Source organism: Sinohyriopsis cumingii, chromosome 5, assembly GCF_028554795.1.
Source record: "Sinohyriopsis cumingii isolate HCF-2022 chromosome 5, ASM2855479v2, whole genome shotgun sequence".
Taxonomy (NCBI): Eukaryota; Metazoa; Mollusca; class Bivalvia; order Unionida; family Unionidae; genus Sinohyriopsis; species Sinohyriopsis cumingii.
Genome location: NC_142965.1, coordinates 66720390 through 66738678, shown reverse-complemented (window position 1 = coordinate 66738678; position 18289 = coordinate 66720390). Strand labels below are relative to the sequence as shown.

The following is an 18289-nucleotide window of genomic DNA, read 5'->3' as shown; positions in this document are numbered from 1 at the left end:
GAGATATTGAATGTCGCAGACTTTATTTATAAGTAATATAAAGGCATACCGATGTCATAATATGCGATACTATTGGACCTATCATTATAAGCTTATATTTTCTCCGTTGATATCATGTTGTCAGAATCTTGCACTATTTTCCCATGCTACACGCTTCAGACTGCACGATACGTGTGCCTAAAATAGTATAATGGGATCTGGCATTACTTTGTAAACAAGCCATATATACTCATGTAGTAGACGAGTTAGCTTTTGGTTGATTGGATTTCTTTGTGAATGAACTAAATAAGCTATTTTGTCCATTTGAAAGTAGATATGACAAACTCAATGATGTTGACATGTTCACTGAGTCACAAACGAAACGTTCAAATAAGCAAGAGAATGAACGTGATATTCCTTATGTCAACACAAACGTCAGAGACGCAATAAATGTAAATACCATGATGACTGGAACAGTTATTTTGGAGAATGTTTCGTAACTTTGTGCAAAAGGATATTGTTCAGACTACGAGAGATGCTCTCTATGGTCTACAAAAATAGCATAGAAAAGAATATTGAGGCCGAGAGCAAACGCATATCAGAGACAAATCACTCTACAAGTCAGTCAAAACAGTAAATTCGATAACAACTCAATTGATGATTCCGGTAGGAAACTAAGAGCATCAGATCCAATGACCAAATATGACGGAGAAATATTTGTTTCGCTGGCTAAATCAACTATCACACAAGAGCTGCTTTGTCATTTCCCCCGTTTAACTAGTTTGATACAATGTTAGGAAAGCAAAAGGAACCACACAGGTTATACCTGGGGTTCCTCCGATAGCGAACATGCAAGTAACACGGCATAAACATGTCTTCTTTGCTTGGTAATAACTATGACAATAAATATAGTTTCATTTATGCATATTGAATTTCATTAAAATATACTTTGTTAGTTTGATCTGCAAATCTGAAGGATATGACCCATATCATTCGTTCCAAAGCTTGATACACACAGCAAAAGTGTACTGTAATTATGATTAAATTTCTAACCGAATTCACAGGCTCCTTGCAGCAATCAAAATCAAATATGTGATTTTCCATATCGTCTTTGTATATAATTTCACTTAAAAGAGTTAATATTTTTCGCACATTATGATTCCAAACAATCAAGGACGGAACAGAAACATAGGTGTGGTCGGTTCAATGCCAGTCCAGTGCTCAAATCACCTGCACAGCGTACTGAATTGACTCAGCTATAAAAAATCCAGTCCATCAACATCAGAAAAGCAACATCGAGTTGAATCAGAAAAAATAACTAATATCTAAACATTCCAGACCAGTTAGAAACGTTGTTTGAATGCTCATTTATTCAAAAATATGATTCTAGTTTTCAACTTTAACAAGACCAAAGCAATAACATTTTTAAAATAATGCTGTGTTCAAATGTCCCTGGGAGGAGCTATGTCTGCATTAATATTGTTACTGTGTATTGATGCAGTTACGGCTGTGATGCATTTTGAAATGCATCATAAATTAATCTGTTTCTTGTAGTGTATTATTTTATTAAGCCTAAGGTAGAAGACAAAATAGGTATATAACAAAAATGTTCCTGCATTTGTATGCAGTTCCATGATATATGCTTAAACGTTGAGAATGTGCAAAACCGATGACACAACTGTACACGATAAAGCCAACTATCGTCAAGTTTAATTTAATTAGAAGTTATTCTTTTGACAACTGTATTCATAATCATAAATTTGATCCTCATCCATTCGTTGATTGTTTCCATTTCATATACAAAAACGAACAAGTGAATCTAGAGGCGCAAGTACACTTGTGATCCTACAAATGGATGACATCTAACCAAAAATACATGTAGAGGAAACCAAAATAAAAAGATTATATCAGGCACACATCTACAGTTGTAATATCTTCAGATTAATCGAAATTACAGTTTCGTGGTTTAAAATGGTTAAATTGCCACCACATAACTGGGCATTTTAGGGGGAGTGCCTTTCTGTAATCGGCTTAATCACACCTGTTTATTTGTCATCCAACGCAGAATCCACGAGAACGATTTCAATGGAATTTCAATTTTCTGTTTAGGATTTAGAACATTTTTGTATTCAATAATGCTAAAATCGTCAACTTTTAATAGATCCTTAGAAAAGAGTAGAGACAATATATTTACTATCTTTTTGGGAACTACAACATGATACAATACATGCTTAGCACGTATGGGGGAGTCATGCCGTTAAAGGATTCAGTTGGCACATTTGTTGTCCTCTTATGAAGACGACGTACTCTAAGGTGAGTTTTTTCTTTAATGCATTAATGCATTCAGATTTGTTGAGATAGCAGAATAATTGCATAAATTTCGAATGAGACTAATTTCGTTATATATGTATTCAAGGTTTTTATATTTGAAACGGAGTGGCATGAAATGTACACATTTAAAGGAATTTCATTGCCATAATACAATTATTAACATTGGTTTGTTGGAAGCCTTATACTAAAATCTCAAGCCCATGTCTGAATTTTTATCGATTTTGCATAATTCCGTCTGAAAATGTTCAAATACAGGTATAAAAATATTCTTAAGGAAGAAATAGTCAGTGCATTTGATCCTAATGCTGTTATATGTTTGCTGATTATGAAAGATTACAAATTTCCAACTGACTTATTAAAGGCAAACTAAAACACTTTTAGAATGCTTTGTATGGTTGAAATAGTTTTAATAGAATCAGTATGAGTTTTAATTCTATTCACACTTTGTAAAAGTCTCAGAATTTGGTGGAGTTTGTGATAAAGTTTAAATGTGTAACTTGTGATAAATCTACCCGGAATCACTCTGTCTATACATGTAATAAATTAACCTTCGATTCATAAATTTTTGCATTTTCAATATCAAACTTCTATCACAATTTTAGACTGTGTTCAATACGATCGTGGTTAATCCGCTCATAACTCATTTTCGGATCAAAATATTGGTTATGTTGCAAGTTAAATCCCAGATTTGCATTCTGATTCTGCATTTACCAGAACTAAAGAAAAATGAGTTCTCACTAACGATGTTAGTCGGTAATTAATTCCAGTAGCTTACACGTTCATTGCTCAGTTGTTTAATGAGGTACCCTTTGATTCCGATAATAATCAATCAATTGGTGCTGATCATAGTGATCCTCATTTACTGCTCATTCTTTATTTTAATAAGACAATCACTCGTTCTATACGCCAGTCTGCTTAATAAATCAATATTAGCGATACTAAAGTGACAAGTCCCAGTCAGCTATTTTGCAAAACATAGAGTCGTTATGAGATAATTTAAAGAACTTGAGGTTCGCGCTGGTGACGTCGGGTCAGTCAGCTTAGACTTATGATTGGACATTAAGGATTATTTGGGAATTAATAAACGATAATGTATGTGCTTGTTATACATTGACTTTGTACTTCAATAAATTTTTACATAGCTATCTTGTCGATGTTTGTGCCTTGTAAATAGGATAGCATTGTAGCATTTAGAGATCTGGCTATTCTACAAACAGACTTGTTGACAATTTCATTAGAATTTTCCATTAGAATTACTAAGATAAAGTGAAAACAATTATAAATTGGGACTTGGTAAACCACTATCTCAGTCATATTTAGATCAATCTCTAGAAACCATTTGTTGTCAGTGATTATAGAGGAATTATTTATATAATTTTTTAATGGAATCACTTAGTGCTCATAGACTGTTAGAACAATATTTTGGAGTTATTGAGAAATCATTGCACATATTATGAATGTCATAATTATGGAATAGTCAGGACATTCAAAACTATTGGAATTCGTTCGGAAGATTAAACAAATTTTGTGCTTGTGGTAGGACATTCGAAATTTAATTTCAGTAATGTGTCTCCCAAATTTTTAGTTTTGTTATTGGTCAATTAATTGTTTGTTTAGTTTGCGTAAATTATTTATTTCACATTATTTCTCTGACACAAATTAAACCTTAGAATCATTACAATGTTCAAAATGAGCACTAAATTATTAAATATATTTTCAGGAGTTTTGTGAATAGTTTTATCCGATCAGATATTGTCGACTGTACCTTGTACCTCTATAGTTTAAGTATTAATTAAAAACTGTTCAGTTTAAGTACATACATTTATAGTATCAAAATCGACTACAATTAATAACAGGAAATTGCATGGTGAACCTGGTAATTGATTATTTATTTTACTAGGAATTTGCATAAATCTAGGGTTTCCTAATTATCTAACTATTTCTGTCCATTGTGTGCTTATTTTCATTATAACTTAGTGAAGGAACGAATGGAACAAGTCTGAAGAAAATTAAAGAGTGCTCACCTGTCTGCTCCATACACGCAAATCACTTGGAAGGGAAGATCATAAGAAGAAGTCACGCTATAGTGGTTTATTACATTCACAGAGATTTAAAATTGAGTATGCAATGAAAGCCAAAAGGAAGAATTTTCGGAAACTTGTAATGCCGCTTTTAGAGATGCTTGTTCTAAAATGTTGGGCGGTTTTCGAGAAAAAGGCATCTGAAGCTACCACCACATAACGTGCTCATCGTATATTCCTTTAATGTCCATGAATTGTATGAAATCCAGGGCACTGGTGATAAAAGAATTTCAACCAAAACTAGAATTCTTATCTAAGGCATTAACAGGTTGATGAAATATCCTCACGATCGCACAGATGTTTCTAAAAACGACCCGGAAGCTAGTGAAAGTAACCATTTTGGAATCGGCGAAATTAATTATAATTGCTTTGTCCTCCCACACAGAAACCATAAACGAAATTATATAACAACTGTGGGCTTGTTTTTGGTATTTTGTTTATCTTAATGCGATCTAAAGCTGCTTTCTAAGTATTACTAGTTAAAATCGAATGGTACTTAACATTGTTCATTGAAATATTGTAATGTTCTTCTTAGAGACACCAATAAGATGCAACAAACGGAGGTGTTGACAAATTAGGAGGAGTTACTCTAATGGCTTTGCTAATATAAATAACAATTGCCATACGCAATAATGAGTTATTATAATAAGTGCAGATCTTTGAAATGATTTGATCCCAAAATGTTCTTTTGTCAGATTTGGTTAAATTATTTTATACAGTTATAAAGGGATCTCATCTTATTTGTGTGTATTAATTGTGTTTAGTCAGTCATGCTTGTCGGCAGAGCAACATGACTTGTGCAATTGATAAATCACAGCTTGAAATATACTTTCAATCTAATTTGGCTGGCTTCTTCCCAGCATTTTCTTAGAAGAAGATGGCGTGTCAACATAAGTCTTATAAAGTTTCATTGCTTTCACTGAAGTACGCGGTGATACGTTTAAGTTGAATGATGTCAAACCTGTTGTGAGACCGTTTACAAATAACGTACAATGCTTGTTTTAGTTACGTACATACCGATATGTCATTTGGCCATTAAAGCAAAATTGAAATACGAGTTACGTCCATACCGATGAGTCATTTGGCCATTAAAGCAGATGAACACGATATTATCCATGGGGACATTTAATGGTTTCAAACTTTTTAAAATTATTCATGTCACAGTAAATGTCAAATCATGATATTTAAAGTCCTGCTGTCAAAGTACATGAGGTACATGTTGTCAAATAATGTTGAGCAGAGTTTGAAAAGTTTTAGAGTTAGATTTTTTCCATAAAAGATTGCTTTAAAGAACACAATCCATATCGAATAATGCAGGGGCTTCGTAGAAATAGACTTTTATGCCAGTATTCACTTTAACAAGATTTAAACAAGAACAAGACAACATCGTATAAGCGAGATTTTGCTGTCGTTGAGTATGTACTTTTCTGCTAAATTGAAATACTGATCTTTATAGACCTTTAATTCACAGTTCATGTCGATAGCTAGAAGAAAATCGTGACCAATCTAAGCAATCTGATTCAACAAATGTTGAGACACAAAGGCAAGATGATTACAACGATTAATTATTAAGACATATACAACGAGATAAACAAACTAATAGTTTCAAAGTATAAGAGGAAACCTGCTGTACAGCAGTTGAAATGAGTGCTGTATAAAACTAGCTGTGATAATCAAAATACATTTCCTTTCACAATGAAATTGATACAAACGTCACATAAACTTACTCTGCATGCATATTCCTCCTGCACTTAAATCACCATTGCTGTCATAGTATCCTGGCCCACATATGCAAGTGTTCCCATTACTACACACAGCATTAGCATCAGCACATGAATCTGGCTGTGTGCAGTTAGAACCTAAACCGACCTCTGTAAAAGTAGGAAGAAGATAGAAGTGAATATTGTTGATGTAACAAAACCCAATTTGAAACAACTTATTACATTATTAAAGAAGATCAATGCAACGTTGTGGTCTGTGCAATATTTGCAGGCATTCAATAACCGACATTATTATTGCTTCAAGCGAACAAGATTAAATTTCTGACCCTATCTTTATCAATGCTGTAGCTTAAATCAGTTGTGTCAGGGAACTAAAATTCGCAGAAAAATGGTCACTCCTATTCCAAATCATCTACTCTCTTCTCTTATCGTACGTACGAATCGCCTATTATTGGTTGTAAATTGCTAACGGTATACTGAATGCATACCATATTTATATGTATATGATTCAATATTGTGTTTCTTCTTTGAATACATTCCAGGATTTGTTTTTGATATTGATTTATTGATTATATTTTAGGCTCATTTCCTACTAGTTTTAAAATAATTTTCAAACAGTAACAATGTTCTGAAATTTGTTTAAAGTTTGTTTACAAATTTCAGAATGTATGTTGTTCTAAAATTTCAGAATGTATGTAAGACTAAATATAGTGAGTACTAAACATTAAACCAGTTTTGAATGTTTATGATTTAAAAAACATTAAATAAAATTATACGCTTAATCATGTGACAGAAATATGTTCTTAGTATTTTCAAGGAGAAAATAGTTTACAAACTCAGCAAAAATAAGTTTTGAATGTAAATGCACTATCTAATAGTTCCACGGTTTTCTGGAGATTCTGATAAGCTTTTGCTTGTACACATTAATGCATTTGCCAAGTACATATATATATTCTAAGAAAGTACTGGCAGAACGTTCCGATGATATATATATATATATATATATATATATATATATATATATATATATATATATATATATATATATATATATATATATATATATATATATATATATATATAGATAGATAGATAGATAGATAGATAGATAGATAGATAGATTTCCACCAAGGACATGGGCTACGAGGAATGACAGCAGCATACACCGTAATAATATGTTCATGTACTATTTTCATTAAAAGTTCTTCGTTTGATAATTATATTTATATTCGATTAGTATAATTGTTTTCAGCTTCAAACATTGCTGAAATATTGCCATTATAATCTAAAAAATCACTATTACAACACAACTCTGAAGTAAATCTGAGAACGTGCACCAGAATTCTAACCAAAATCCTGGTTTTGTTTATTAATGATAACAATAGTAGATGATCGATCAGCATCAGTTCTTTCTTCTTAAAGGGCGTGCTGCTATAATGGTTGTGGTGAACTTTCAACATATGTTTAATGGATGTTTGAGAAGATGTCCTTTCTAGATGTCACTATATTATATATGTACATTGTATACCTTGTTGATTGTGTAAATTCCACCATTTGTTATATGTGATCCTTTGCAATGATGATAAGCTGATATCATGTAAGACTAGAATGTGTATTTTAGGCACAGACCTGTATAAACGAAATACAGATTCCCTCGTACAGTATGGTGGATGTTTGTTTGTTTTTTGAAAGTCGCATTTTCAACGAACATGCTGCAATGTTTAATGCAAGTGAACCTACCGGAATTGATCAACTCACATCTATATGCTCTGTTATACAACGCAAAAGTCATGATAATGAGTTACATAAACTTTTGTCATCTTGGGGCTGCTATCTCATGGAATATAATTCGGTTAGTACAATTAGTATAGATAGATTTTAAAGGTTTTGCTGATGTTCGTAACACTCTTTATATTTGATAGCAAATCAGCCTCACTAGTGTAAACTTTAAAGGCTTGTGTTCAAGCATTGCTTTATCAAATTTGTTAAATTGTATCATGCTGTGAAAAAAATAATTATAATTAAGTTCATGTTACTATCGCAATGAAAATAAACTGGATGGCAGAACAGCATCAGTTGCATGCTTGATCGGTAAGAGAATATTGTTCCAAAATATGTTGTTTTGTTGCTTCTAACATGATCTTTACATAAAAGGATGATGCTTCTTGTCACATGTGATTAAATATATTATGGAGAACGCGTAGTGTCAAGGTTTTATTGTAGTATCGGCGGCATTTTTTGATGTCGGGTAGAAATCTGTTTGTATATATGTTCATATATTGCAACATTAATTGAATTTGGACAATGTTTCCCAAAAGAGTTTGAAAGTAGTGGAAGATTCATGTTAAGAGAAAGACCATACCCAAAGCTCATTTGTACCTATGCTCATGTGAACAAAAGTGTCCACGGGAACTGTAATTACCGCCTTATTTGCAATCGTTAACTACTTGACAGCAGCGCAATGATGCTTGACCTTGACCTTGAATTATGACTTGATGGAACTTAAATCTACATGACATTATGTTTCCACTCGAGCATAAAAGATAAAAGCATGACGATATGCGAATTCAAGCAGTAAATGTGTTGTACGACATTGTATGTTCCCTAGGAATTTGGTAATTGCAGCCATTTCGCATGTCACATTAGAATTATTTGTCCAGCTTTAAAAAGCCTGCATCCTGGGAATTGTGGCAAAATGCTTCTCAAGAGGTTTATAGCCGTTAATAAAGTTTCGTTCTTTTTAATTTTCTCTTATTAAGAAAGGCCTTTTTTGAATCATAATCATTCACGCAATCTTAAAAAGAATGTTTGTATTTTATTGACCTATCTTTGAGATAAGAATGGCATGGTTGGCAACGAGATCAAACTATTAAGCCAAATCCGCACTTGTTTTACTATTTCGAACTTTCAACTATCCGAACGTAGATAGACCTCCATGTTTCAAATAAGTCAGTCCAGCAAATGGGATTTTATTCAAGTTTTGGATGTGTTTCCGCCGGGTGAATTGACAGCAAACGGCTTATGATGACATCATTGCGAGAGTTTTCATAATATTTCAATTGCATGGGTTCTTCCACTGGCTATTATTTCGTCTTTTGTTAATTTGTCCATTGCAGCCGACGGTGATGCCTTGTCCGATGCTGACAGTATCTCATTTTTGCTGGTTGCATATTTTTCACCTAAGATTAGGATGAGTTCAGGCTCCTTTTCGTATATGGCGTTGTCGCATGGCGCCTTAGATATTTGTAATACGATTGTGTTGAGCTATGATTTGGGACAATTTCTTAAGCAGCAGCTTTATTTGGTTCGATGTGGTCGTGTACGGTTATGATTAAGGTGTTGTTCATTGTATCGTTAGCCTCTAAGTCACTTAAGGTATCGTGAGTGTTATCATGCTGAATGAGATTTGTCACGAAATAATCAACGTCCCACAATGCACCAGCAGTGAACTTGGGCTATGCCCCAAACGTGCTTCCATCACATTAATAGAAAATACCAGACTACACAGACTGATAGTCTGCTACCGCCACAAGCAAGACTTGTGGCAGATAATTATTTTCCATTAAGGATATTTTTGTCGAGTTGATTTGGTCGATGTAGACATAAAGCTGCCTGACGTTCCTTAATGTCGGAACACTAGGTTATACGCTAGTTGACTCATTTTGTCCGAAAACAAAAATGATGGGTAGCGGCAATCAGAGATACAGCTAATAGTTGTTTTGGTCAGTGAACGCGATTGCTACCTATCAGGTTTGAGCTTTGTAGTCAGTATAATTTATAGGAATGTCATTCTACTTTAATTTGTAAAGGGAATCCATGCTGAAATGCTAAATCGGAATGATCGTTGTTGGCAAAAGGGCCATTGCATAACATTGACCATAACATTTGTTGTTGCCAAACGTCACCGAAATATTGTACCATCTTGGCTTAGACGAAATCTCATGAAGTCCTGAGGGCTATCAGCAGAAGCGTGTATCGCTAGTTTTAGCGCCATCACCAAGTAAGATGGTCTTCCAATGCACATTTCATTGTTTATTCGTGTACACGAGTAGTTCTACCACAATATATTTACTTTATTAGTAATGCAGAATATGATCTTGTTGGTTTTTCACTACACTGATAAGGAGACAGCACAAATTCAAGAACAGTTAATTTATGTGCATAGTATTTATGTAAGTACTTCAGCATATTAGATATGCGAAAATAAAAGACAAGTGTTGTAGCAGCACCATGTAGTTTTAGAATAGTAATGCAAACTTTGTCTCCTGGTTTCCAACAATAGATTATAGTGTCAACATTAAATACCATTTGCTTGCGCAATCTTCCACGACATACAGCATTTACATATTTCATGTCTTCTTTCAGGTGGAAGAGTCCTAAACAAATCTGATGCCCCTACCAAGTCAAACAGGTTGGGCCACATTGAACAATGGTATCGATATGAGTACATACGTGTCTTTTTGGAAAGTGTTCAGCTAATTGCTTGAATCAGCGCCAAAATCAGATGCTCCTTTCACGGAACGCGGACGATAAGGTTCATGTGGTTATGTTGGTGACCCATCATCCCCAGTGACTGCGAGCGCTGTTCTGGTAAAAATAAACTTAAACGTTTTGGGAACGGAGGTGATGACTTTCCACTATCTGCGGACGAGGCTTTGCAATTGCTCCACAAGTGGTATGCCCGTATGGATGCTCTGTTTGCTAGACTCAAGAATCTGGACATTTGACGGTGGAGGATCTCTGTGTTCATGTCTGGAAATTTTCGTTTGTCTCTCTGTTCGTTTAATGCCATGTTGTATCGTCTGGCTCATCTCTGCTGTTTGTCTTTTTTCTTGTTATTCTTGTGCCATTTATTCAGCCGGATCAGCATCATGTTTTTCTTCGGTGATGTAGTTATCGAACGCTGTTAAGTTTCATAAACTTAAACAAACACGCAGAGCTTGGCCTCTGAACCGCCGAACTGAGCGCCTGGATTTTTCGCATCGATAGGTTATCAGTTTCCTCCGCTACCCCGTCCTTGGCGACTGTTTTATCCAATCGAATAGCAGCTCAGACCTTAGGATCTGTCATTGTGCCTAGGTCCACTTAGATGTATATCTTGAGCCGTGGCAAGCATATTTCATAATATTTCATGATTTATTCGATAGATGCTGTATTGTTTGACTTGTCGCTGTTACGAAATCAGCTCCAAATTGTTTTGTAACGTGGATGGAGCTTAGAATTTACTTTATTAATTTTTGTACATTAGCAACATTCCCTACTTTACTGGAGAAGCACTATCATGCTTTGACGTAAACACGAAAATCATTGTGCAGTTTTTCAGAGCAAGCCATTAATTTGCAGTACGCATTGAATTCCTCCAGACTTTGACTTAATCATCTAGTGAAGCTATATAATGTTTATTCCACCCAGTTGACACCTTATCACCGTCGGCCCTGATGTTGCTCTTCTGCGTCATTGACTACAAAGATATGTGTAGATTCATCTCCCACAAGATGGGCATTTGAGTTTCTTCAGTCATGTTTAGATAGTAAAGTGTAGCGCTAGTGCGACTAATTTACAGCCCAATTTCAACATAATAAAAGAGCTGCTCAAGAAATCCAGTATATAATAGCATCTGAAAGTACTAAAACCAACTATTCCCATTTCGCTCTATTCGCCATGCTCTTGGTATATGACTTATAACCAAGCACCATAAACGTGGTGCTTGTCAGATTACACGAACTTGGCAGCAGCAATGTTATTGGGCCCTTCACTGCTAGAACAGTATTTGCAGTTGCTTATAGTGGCGGCTTTGCAGTGTCGATTGACCGGCTATATGCCATTGACAAAAATAGAAGCAAATCAAAACTGGAAAACAAAAATGCAAGACAAATGTCGGTCAGTCCTTGGAACAAGGATTGGAAAGTCATACTGCGTGCATGTACCAAATGGTTGAAGAAAGTCATCACGGTGTTCTACATGACCCTTGCTGATTTCTTACTGCAACTGACATAAGGAAATTGACCTTTCTGAGCTCAGGTTTATTTGTTATCACCACGGTATCGATGTGTGACTCTCAGAAGGTAATTATAACTCCTTAGTCTCGATTTCCGCCAGCAGACATCGTGGTTGACACTTTTTTACTTTAAAGACGAAGACTAATTATATTATACTATATGAGAACTATACGGTGAAAATCAAGGAGCCCCAATAAGTAAATGAATTTATCAACCACACACGCTTCAGAAAGTTGATTAATATGTTGTACATTATTGACCATGCTTTCTAACGAGAGAGAGAGAGGGGGGGGGGAGAGAGAAAGAAAGAGAGACTGTATTCATTCCAATATCCCAAACGGACTGTGAAGATACAGCTTTCGCTTAACTCACTTGATTGGCGAATGGAATAATACACGCTAAGCTCAACCCCTCTTTAAGATAAAATTTATAAAGAAACATAGTAAGAATCAAAACTACATATGGACCCTGATCGTTCCAAATGATGAATCTAGGCTATGTTGCAAAATATCGCCATAGGTATGTATAACAGGCAATATTATGGAGAGAAACGTAAAAGTGTCATTCATATTTATTTTGAACTATGTACAAGACATCTGAATATACAACGATATTTTTATAATTAAAATCTTTGCAAATGTAATGGCCAAATTGTTAAAAATTCTGCTGCTCAGGGTATTTAAAAGTTAGATAAACTTAAATAAATTCGGTCTATTTCTGAAATATTTATATGCATGTTTGATTCAGATTTTTATTCGAAGTGCATTCAGAGACAAAATTATATTTATCTTCAAAGAGGTTATAAATATAACAAACATCTATCATGAATTGAATTACACGGTTATTTTGACCAGCTTCCACTTCTAATATGTGAGGGGACACTCTCAATTTAGCTAATATATTGCTATAATTCAAGGAACAAATACTATCATGGTAACATGGTCTTCATATGAGATATTGATATGTCGATTGGAGTTGGGCGATCGTCAATTATATAAACCTAAGATGAAGCATGGCAAAACCGAAAACCATAAGCAACATTAACGTTGCTGCGGTCCTTTATGAACTGTATGATAACTTACCGAATAAGAAAGTTAAAAGACGGGATTTAAGCTTTGCGACTTCACAAATAACCATGCAGCTAGCTGCTACAATTATGACCCAGTAATATATTGGACGACGTATAAAACTAGAGGGTGCCGCAAAACTGAATGACAAATATATTTCAAATGCCTATTCCTTATATGAAACCAAACTGGGTACGGCATATACAGAATTATGATTGCTTGGCCTTTGAACGTCATTTCTCAGAAACGCTTTGCAAATTGACTACAGTTAACAGCTCGTAGCTGACCTTAAATAATCGACTATTCAATCCTTCTCGTTGAATTAGCATCAATCGGCGAAGGCAGCTCGTAGAATCTGAGAAAGATGAGTGGATAAATTCTGATAATAGTACCTACAACGGAAGTAACGAGAAAGCCGATGAAGAAACAATGTCTGGTGTCGACTGGGCAACTTCAGCTGGTAAAGCAGGTCATATTAACTCAACTTCTGGCAGAGTTGCAGTTGGTACTTTCATAGCCGATGAAACAAAGCCGGCTCATAGCAAAAGCTGACACTGCCAAAACGTATACCAATCCAGTAGCAACGAGAGCGTCGACGGCTCAATAGAAGCAGTAGAGGATTTATAACATCTGATGGTTTTGGCGGCATAGCGTTAGTATCTGGCAGTCTTTACTCCTCATCCTTCACAAGTTCGGAAAATGCAGATACAAGCACCCTCGCAGCGATTGGAAGGAATCGGACCAACATTTAGTGCAGCTACCTCATCAATTAATGCGCATGACTCTTTTTATATGGAATAGTTAGTGTATGTTTAGTATTTGTAAACAACATAAACTTGTCAACCGCCGAACTCGGGCGCAACAGTAAACAAAGGATTTTGAAAATCTTTTAGGACCTGGGTGGATACACGAAAGTCAATCTCTGTGGGAATCAATGATTATTAAGCGTGTGCTAAAATGAAATCTGGAACCCTTGGATAACTTAACCTCGAAGACGGTTCAACGTGTGTTGATATTATATCACTAAGTCTTCGGGAGCGGAATATGCTAATTAGGCACGATCTCATTTATTCTAATATAATTAATTACGCCAATATAATGGCCATCGTGACTGTGTCGTTGACAGGTCATTTGAGAAGGCTTTAGCAATTGGAAGACTCAAACGATCTTTCTTCCACGTAAAACTCAAACGATGCTGATATCGAACGTGCTTGACATGACAAGGCGTAAAAAGGTAACGCAGCTTCTGAGTCTGAGTACACCAGCAAGCGCACATAATATCGGGATTAGATCAATGAACGGCGAGCAGTATGCCAAAAAGACTTAAGATGGATTTGATACCGCGACGCACGATTTCTACTTAGTACCCCAACCAACCAACCCCGCCCCCAACAAACGTACGATGTCTTTGATGTTCTCCATATGTAATGATTTCTGATTTTTACACGCCCTCTCCCAATTACAAGAAATACGAAATGATGTTTATGATCGTGGAAAGGGTGGTTCTTTTACTGGGAGGGGAAGGAATTGCCGCCATAGTCTTTAAACATGTCCAGCTTTGTATCGCGTTCTTTGTTTTAGGGGAATGTGAGAGTTCAGGGTGAAACGGAATTTTAAAAAAAAGAACTATTTAGTGGTTTAGGCAGCCTTCAAAGAGAGAAATAATTTATATAATACCATTTGTAAAGAGTATTGTGAAACCTGCTGTACAGCATATGAAAATTCTTCGAAAGCCCAAAACAAACTTTGAGAATGAAATATATTTCCGATCTCAATCTAGTTGCTACACACATCACGTAAACTTACTCAGCATACATGTTCCGCCTGCATTGATGGCACCGTTACTGTCATAGTAAGCTGCCAAACATGTACATCCCTCACCGCTATCACAATAACCATTGGGACAGTAATAAGGAAAGCGACAGTTAAATCCTATTTCCCTTGCTGAAAAGAGAAGAAGAAGAAATTGATTGAGATCAACCATCTTTAATGAATAATAATAACGTTGACAACTAATGACATCATTCTTTTTATGTCAATGCAACATTACTGAGCTTACGGTTCATATATGCATTCTATACTTAGCTTTACCATTGCTTCCAACAAACATGAACAATACAAAACTTTTTGGGATCGTAAACTGTCTGAAATATTTGTACATTTTGTCTCAACAGTTCTGATAATAATAATTTTTTTCCGATAGGATTTTATTCCCATGGAATATGTCTGAAACATGTCGTTCGACTTGACACTTATCTTTGATATGTTCTGATCTTTCTAAGCGTTAGTTGAAAAGGTTTAAAACATTGCTATGGAACAGCTAAGAAAGTGTCCATATTTTCTGAATTTTGTAGATAGTCTTTAAGAAAACTTCACCCATTCCGATAGTGTGCTTTTTCCTTAACTTTTTTGTTTGATGTAAGATTGAGAAATTATGCACATTTTTATTTTCTTTATTCTGGAGCGATTCATATGAATAAGAAAATAATTCAATCAATATAAATTCAGTTGTAAATAATTTGATTTATTCTTACAAAATGTCATAAAATTATGAGTAGTGGTTATGTTAGACATAACGTACAAATATGTATGAATCTGCTATGTAATTTCGAGTTTTCATATACAATGTGTCAAGTTTCTCTTTAAGACAATTGAAACAATAGGCGCAAATAGATATGAGAATTCAAAACATCGAGGTGACCTCTCATCAAAAGATAAATATGCTAGCATGATGCTTTGTGACATTTGAATATTCTTGTGTTTCCCAGTAGAGTCACACATTTGAAACGTCAGATGAGCTTCGTTTAGTATGTGCAATACAGTACGACAGGATTCTACCTGGAACGGTCCGTGTTGTCAAAAGTTATATTATTAAAAGATAGAGCATTGGGATGGTATATATAAATTCATCCATGCCAATGTTCTGTCTGTAAGGTTGTAATAAGTTATGTTTATTTAATATTGGAAAGAGGCCTGTTTAAACGGTCTATATTTAGAGTTGCGGCTGCAATATATGAGTCCTGATCGTCATAATTGGCACTCAAAAGGCCTTTGTTCCAGTATGGTCACTGGTGTGTTCTGTAGGCACTAGTACAGAGGCTTTAAGACGATTCAAGATAACGGACAATGTCAGATCCATAAACTTTAAGTACTGAACTGCCTTCCGGATGTTAACTTTGTCCCCCTGTTCCGTTTGTATTTGATACACCAATTTGTATGGAAGGTAATGTACAAATGAAAATGACGCAGCTGTATGCATCATGATTATAAATATAATGGGTAAGCAAAGTAGACATACACTGGTTATGAATGGATGCTAGCAAAAGGGTCTAAATTACTGACTACTTTTGCAAACAGGACTTAAATGGAATGAACTACTGCACAGAGCATTGAAAGAGCTGTTAATAATACGATACGTTTCCAAATGTTATGGTGATACCTGAAGATCATACAAGAGGATATATTTAAAAGACATTAGAGTATGATGAAAATTTCAGAGCTCAATCTAACTGTTCCATCGTAAACGTACCTAATGTGCATGTTTTGTTATGGCGTGATCCTAATCCGTCGTCTGAAATAAGAAAAAAATTAAGCAGATAGCAGAATGCAAGAGTAAGTCACGTAATAAGAATTTTGAAAATTAATTTATACCTTCTGCCCAGAATCTTTTTGATGAAGCATCATTACGTAAGCCATTCGTTAACACATTGTATATTTATTATTACCATTCGTTTAATGCACGTGCATAAGTATGTATATGCATGCACATGTATGTATAAACTGCATGCACATGTAAAATTTCGTCGCCATTCCTTTGATGAAGACTATGAATATCTTTTAACGGTCGATTTAACAATAAGTTTGATAAATCTATTCAGTGCATGGCATGAGCTGTTGAACTTTAGCACCTTAAAATTGTAAGGAAACATTGACATGGAGAATTATTAGACGGTATGAATAGTGAAGTGAAGCAAGGATGGTCAGTTCCTTTTTGTCTCCGTTTACTGATAAGGTCAAGATCATGTCGGTCCTAATATCGTCCACGAGGTTGTGACCCCACTTTATCGGTCCGAATATCGTCCACGAGGTTGTGACCCCACTTTATCGGTCCGAATATCGTCCACGAGGTTGTGACCCCACTTTATCGGTCCGAATATCGTCCACGAGGTTGTGACCCCACTTTATCGGTCCGAATATCGTCCACGAGGTTGTGACCCCACTTTATCGGTCCGAATATCGTCCACGAGGTTGTGACCCCACTTTGTCGGTCCGAATGTCGTCCACGAGGTTGTGACCCCACTTTATCGGTCCGAATATCGTCCACGAGGTTGTGACCCCACTTTATCGGTCCGAATATCGTCCACGAGGTTGTGACCCCACTTTGTCGGTCCGAATATCGTCCACGAGATTGTGACCCCACTTTATCGGTCCGAATATCGTCCACGAGGTGGGAAATTTTAGAGCAAACTCGGAATACGTCCTGGTGTGTTATGTACAGAGATTCGTTTCTATGTTAACTCTTCATATAGTTTTCGCAGCCTCTGTCCTGAGTTCATGATCAGTTAACCTAGCTACAAGTGATGATGTAAGCATACAAGATTATTCACGTTGATCAATGCGTTTTGCAAATGCTATATAAGTATATAATGGTCAACATACATTAATATTGTGAAGTAAGATATAAAATAAAATTAAAAACAAAAATTTCACCTACCTATCTCACCTAATATTTTCAGTATGAATGGAAACCCACTTACCTTTGGTGATATAACATAGGCATTGAAAACTCGCGGCAAACGGTGTTTTCACTGGCAGGTTCAACATAAACCTTAAAGGCATGACAGGCTTAAATTTGCTTTCCGACAAACCTCTAGGACAGATTGCAATTTGTTGCAAGCAATGGTATGTTGAAAAGCAGTTAATAGTTGTACATTTTGTGTTTTGAATTAATATTTATTATCTTTCAATTATAATTAGCACAAACACCACAGGTATGTTGTATATATTCCTATGTATGTTACTATATATATATATATATATATATATATATATATATATGTGTGTGTGTGTGTGTGTGTGTGTGTGTTTGTGTGTGTGTGTGTGTGGTAAAA

At 35.3% G+C, this 18289-nt stretch overlaps 1 protein-coding gene across 2 annotated transcripts in view; it reads right to left on the bottom strand.

The window, feature by feature from the left end:
- The window catches only part of LOC149799353 (von Willebrand factor D and EGF domain-containing protein-like), a 92625-nt gene that overhangs the window by 42812 nt on the left and 31524 nt on the right, over positions 1 to 18289 (bottom strand). For both annotated transcript variants that reach the window (XM_089958675.1, XM_089958676.1), the window contains exons 5-7: positions 16708 to 16749; positions 14985 to 15122; positions 6119 to 6262 (exon numbers count right to left, since the gene is read on the bottom strand). In XM_089958675.1, the coding sequence (XP_089814801.1) occupies positions 6119 to 6262; positions 14985 to 15122; positions 16708 to 16749 (324 nt within the window). The remainder of the gene's footprint in view (positions 1 to 6118; positions 6263 to 14984; positions 15123 to 16707; positions 16750 to 18289) is intronic.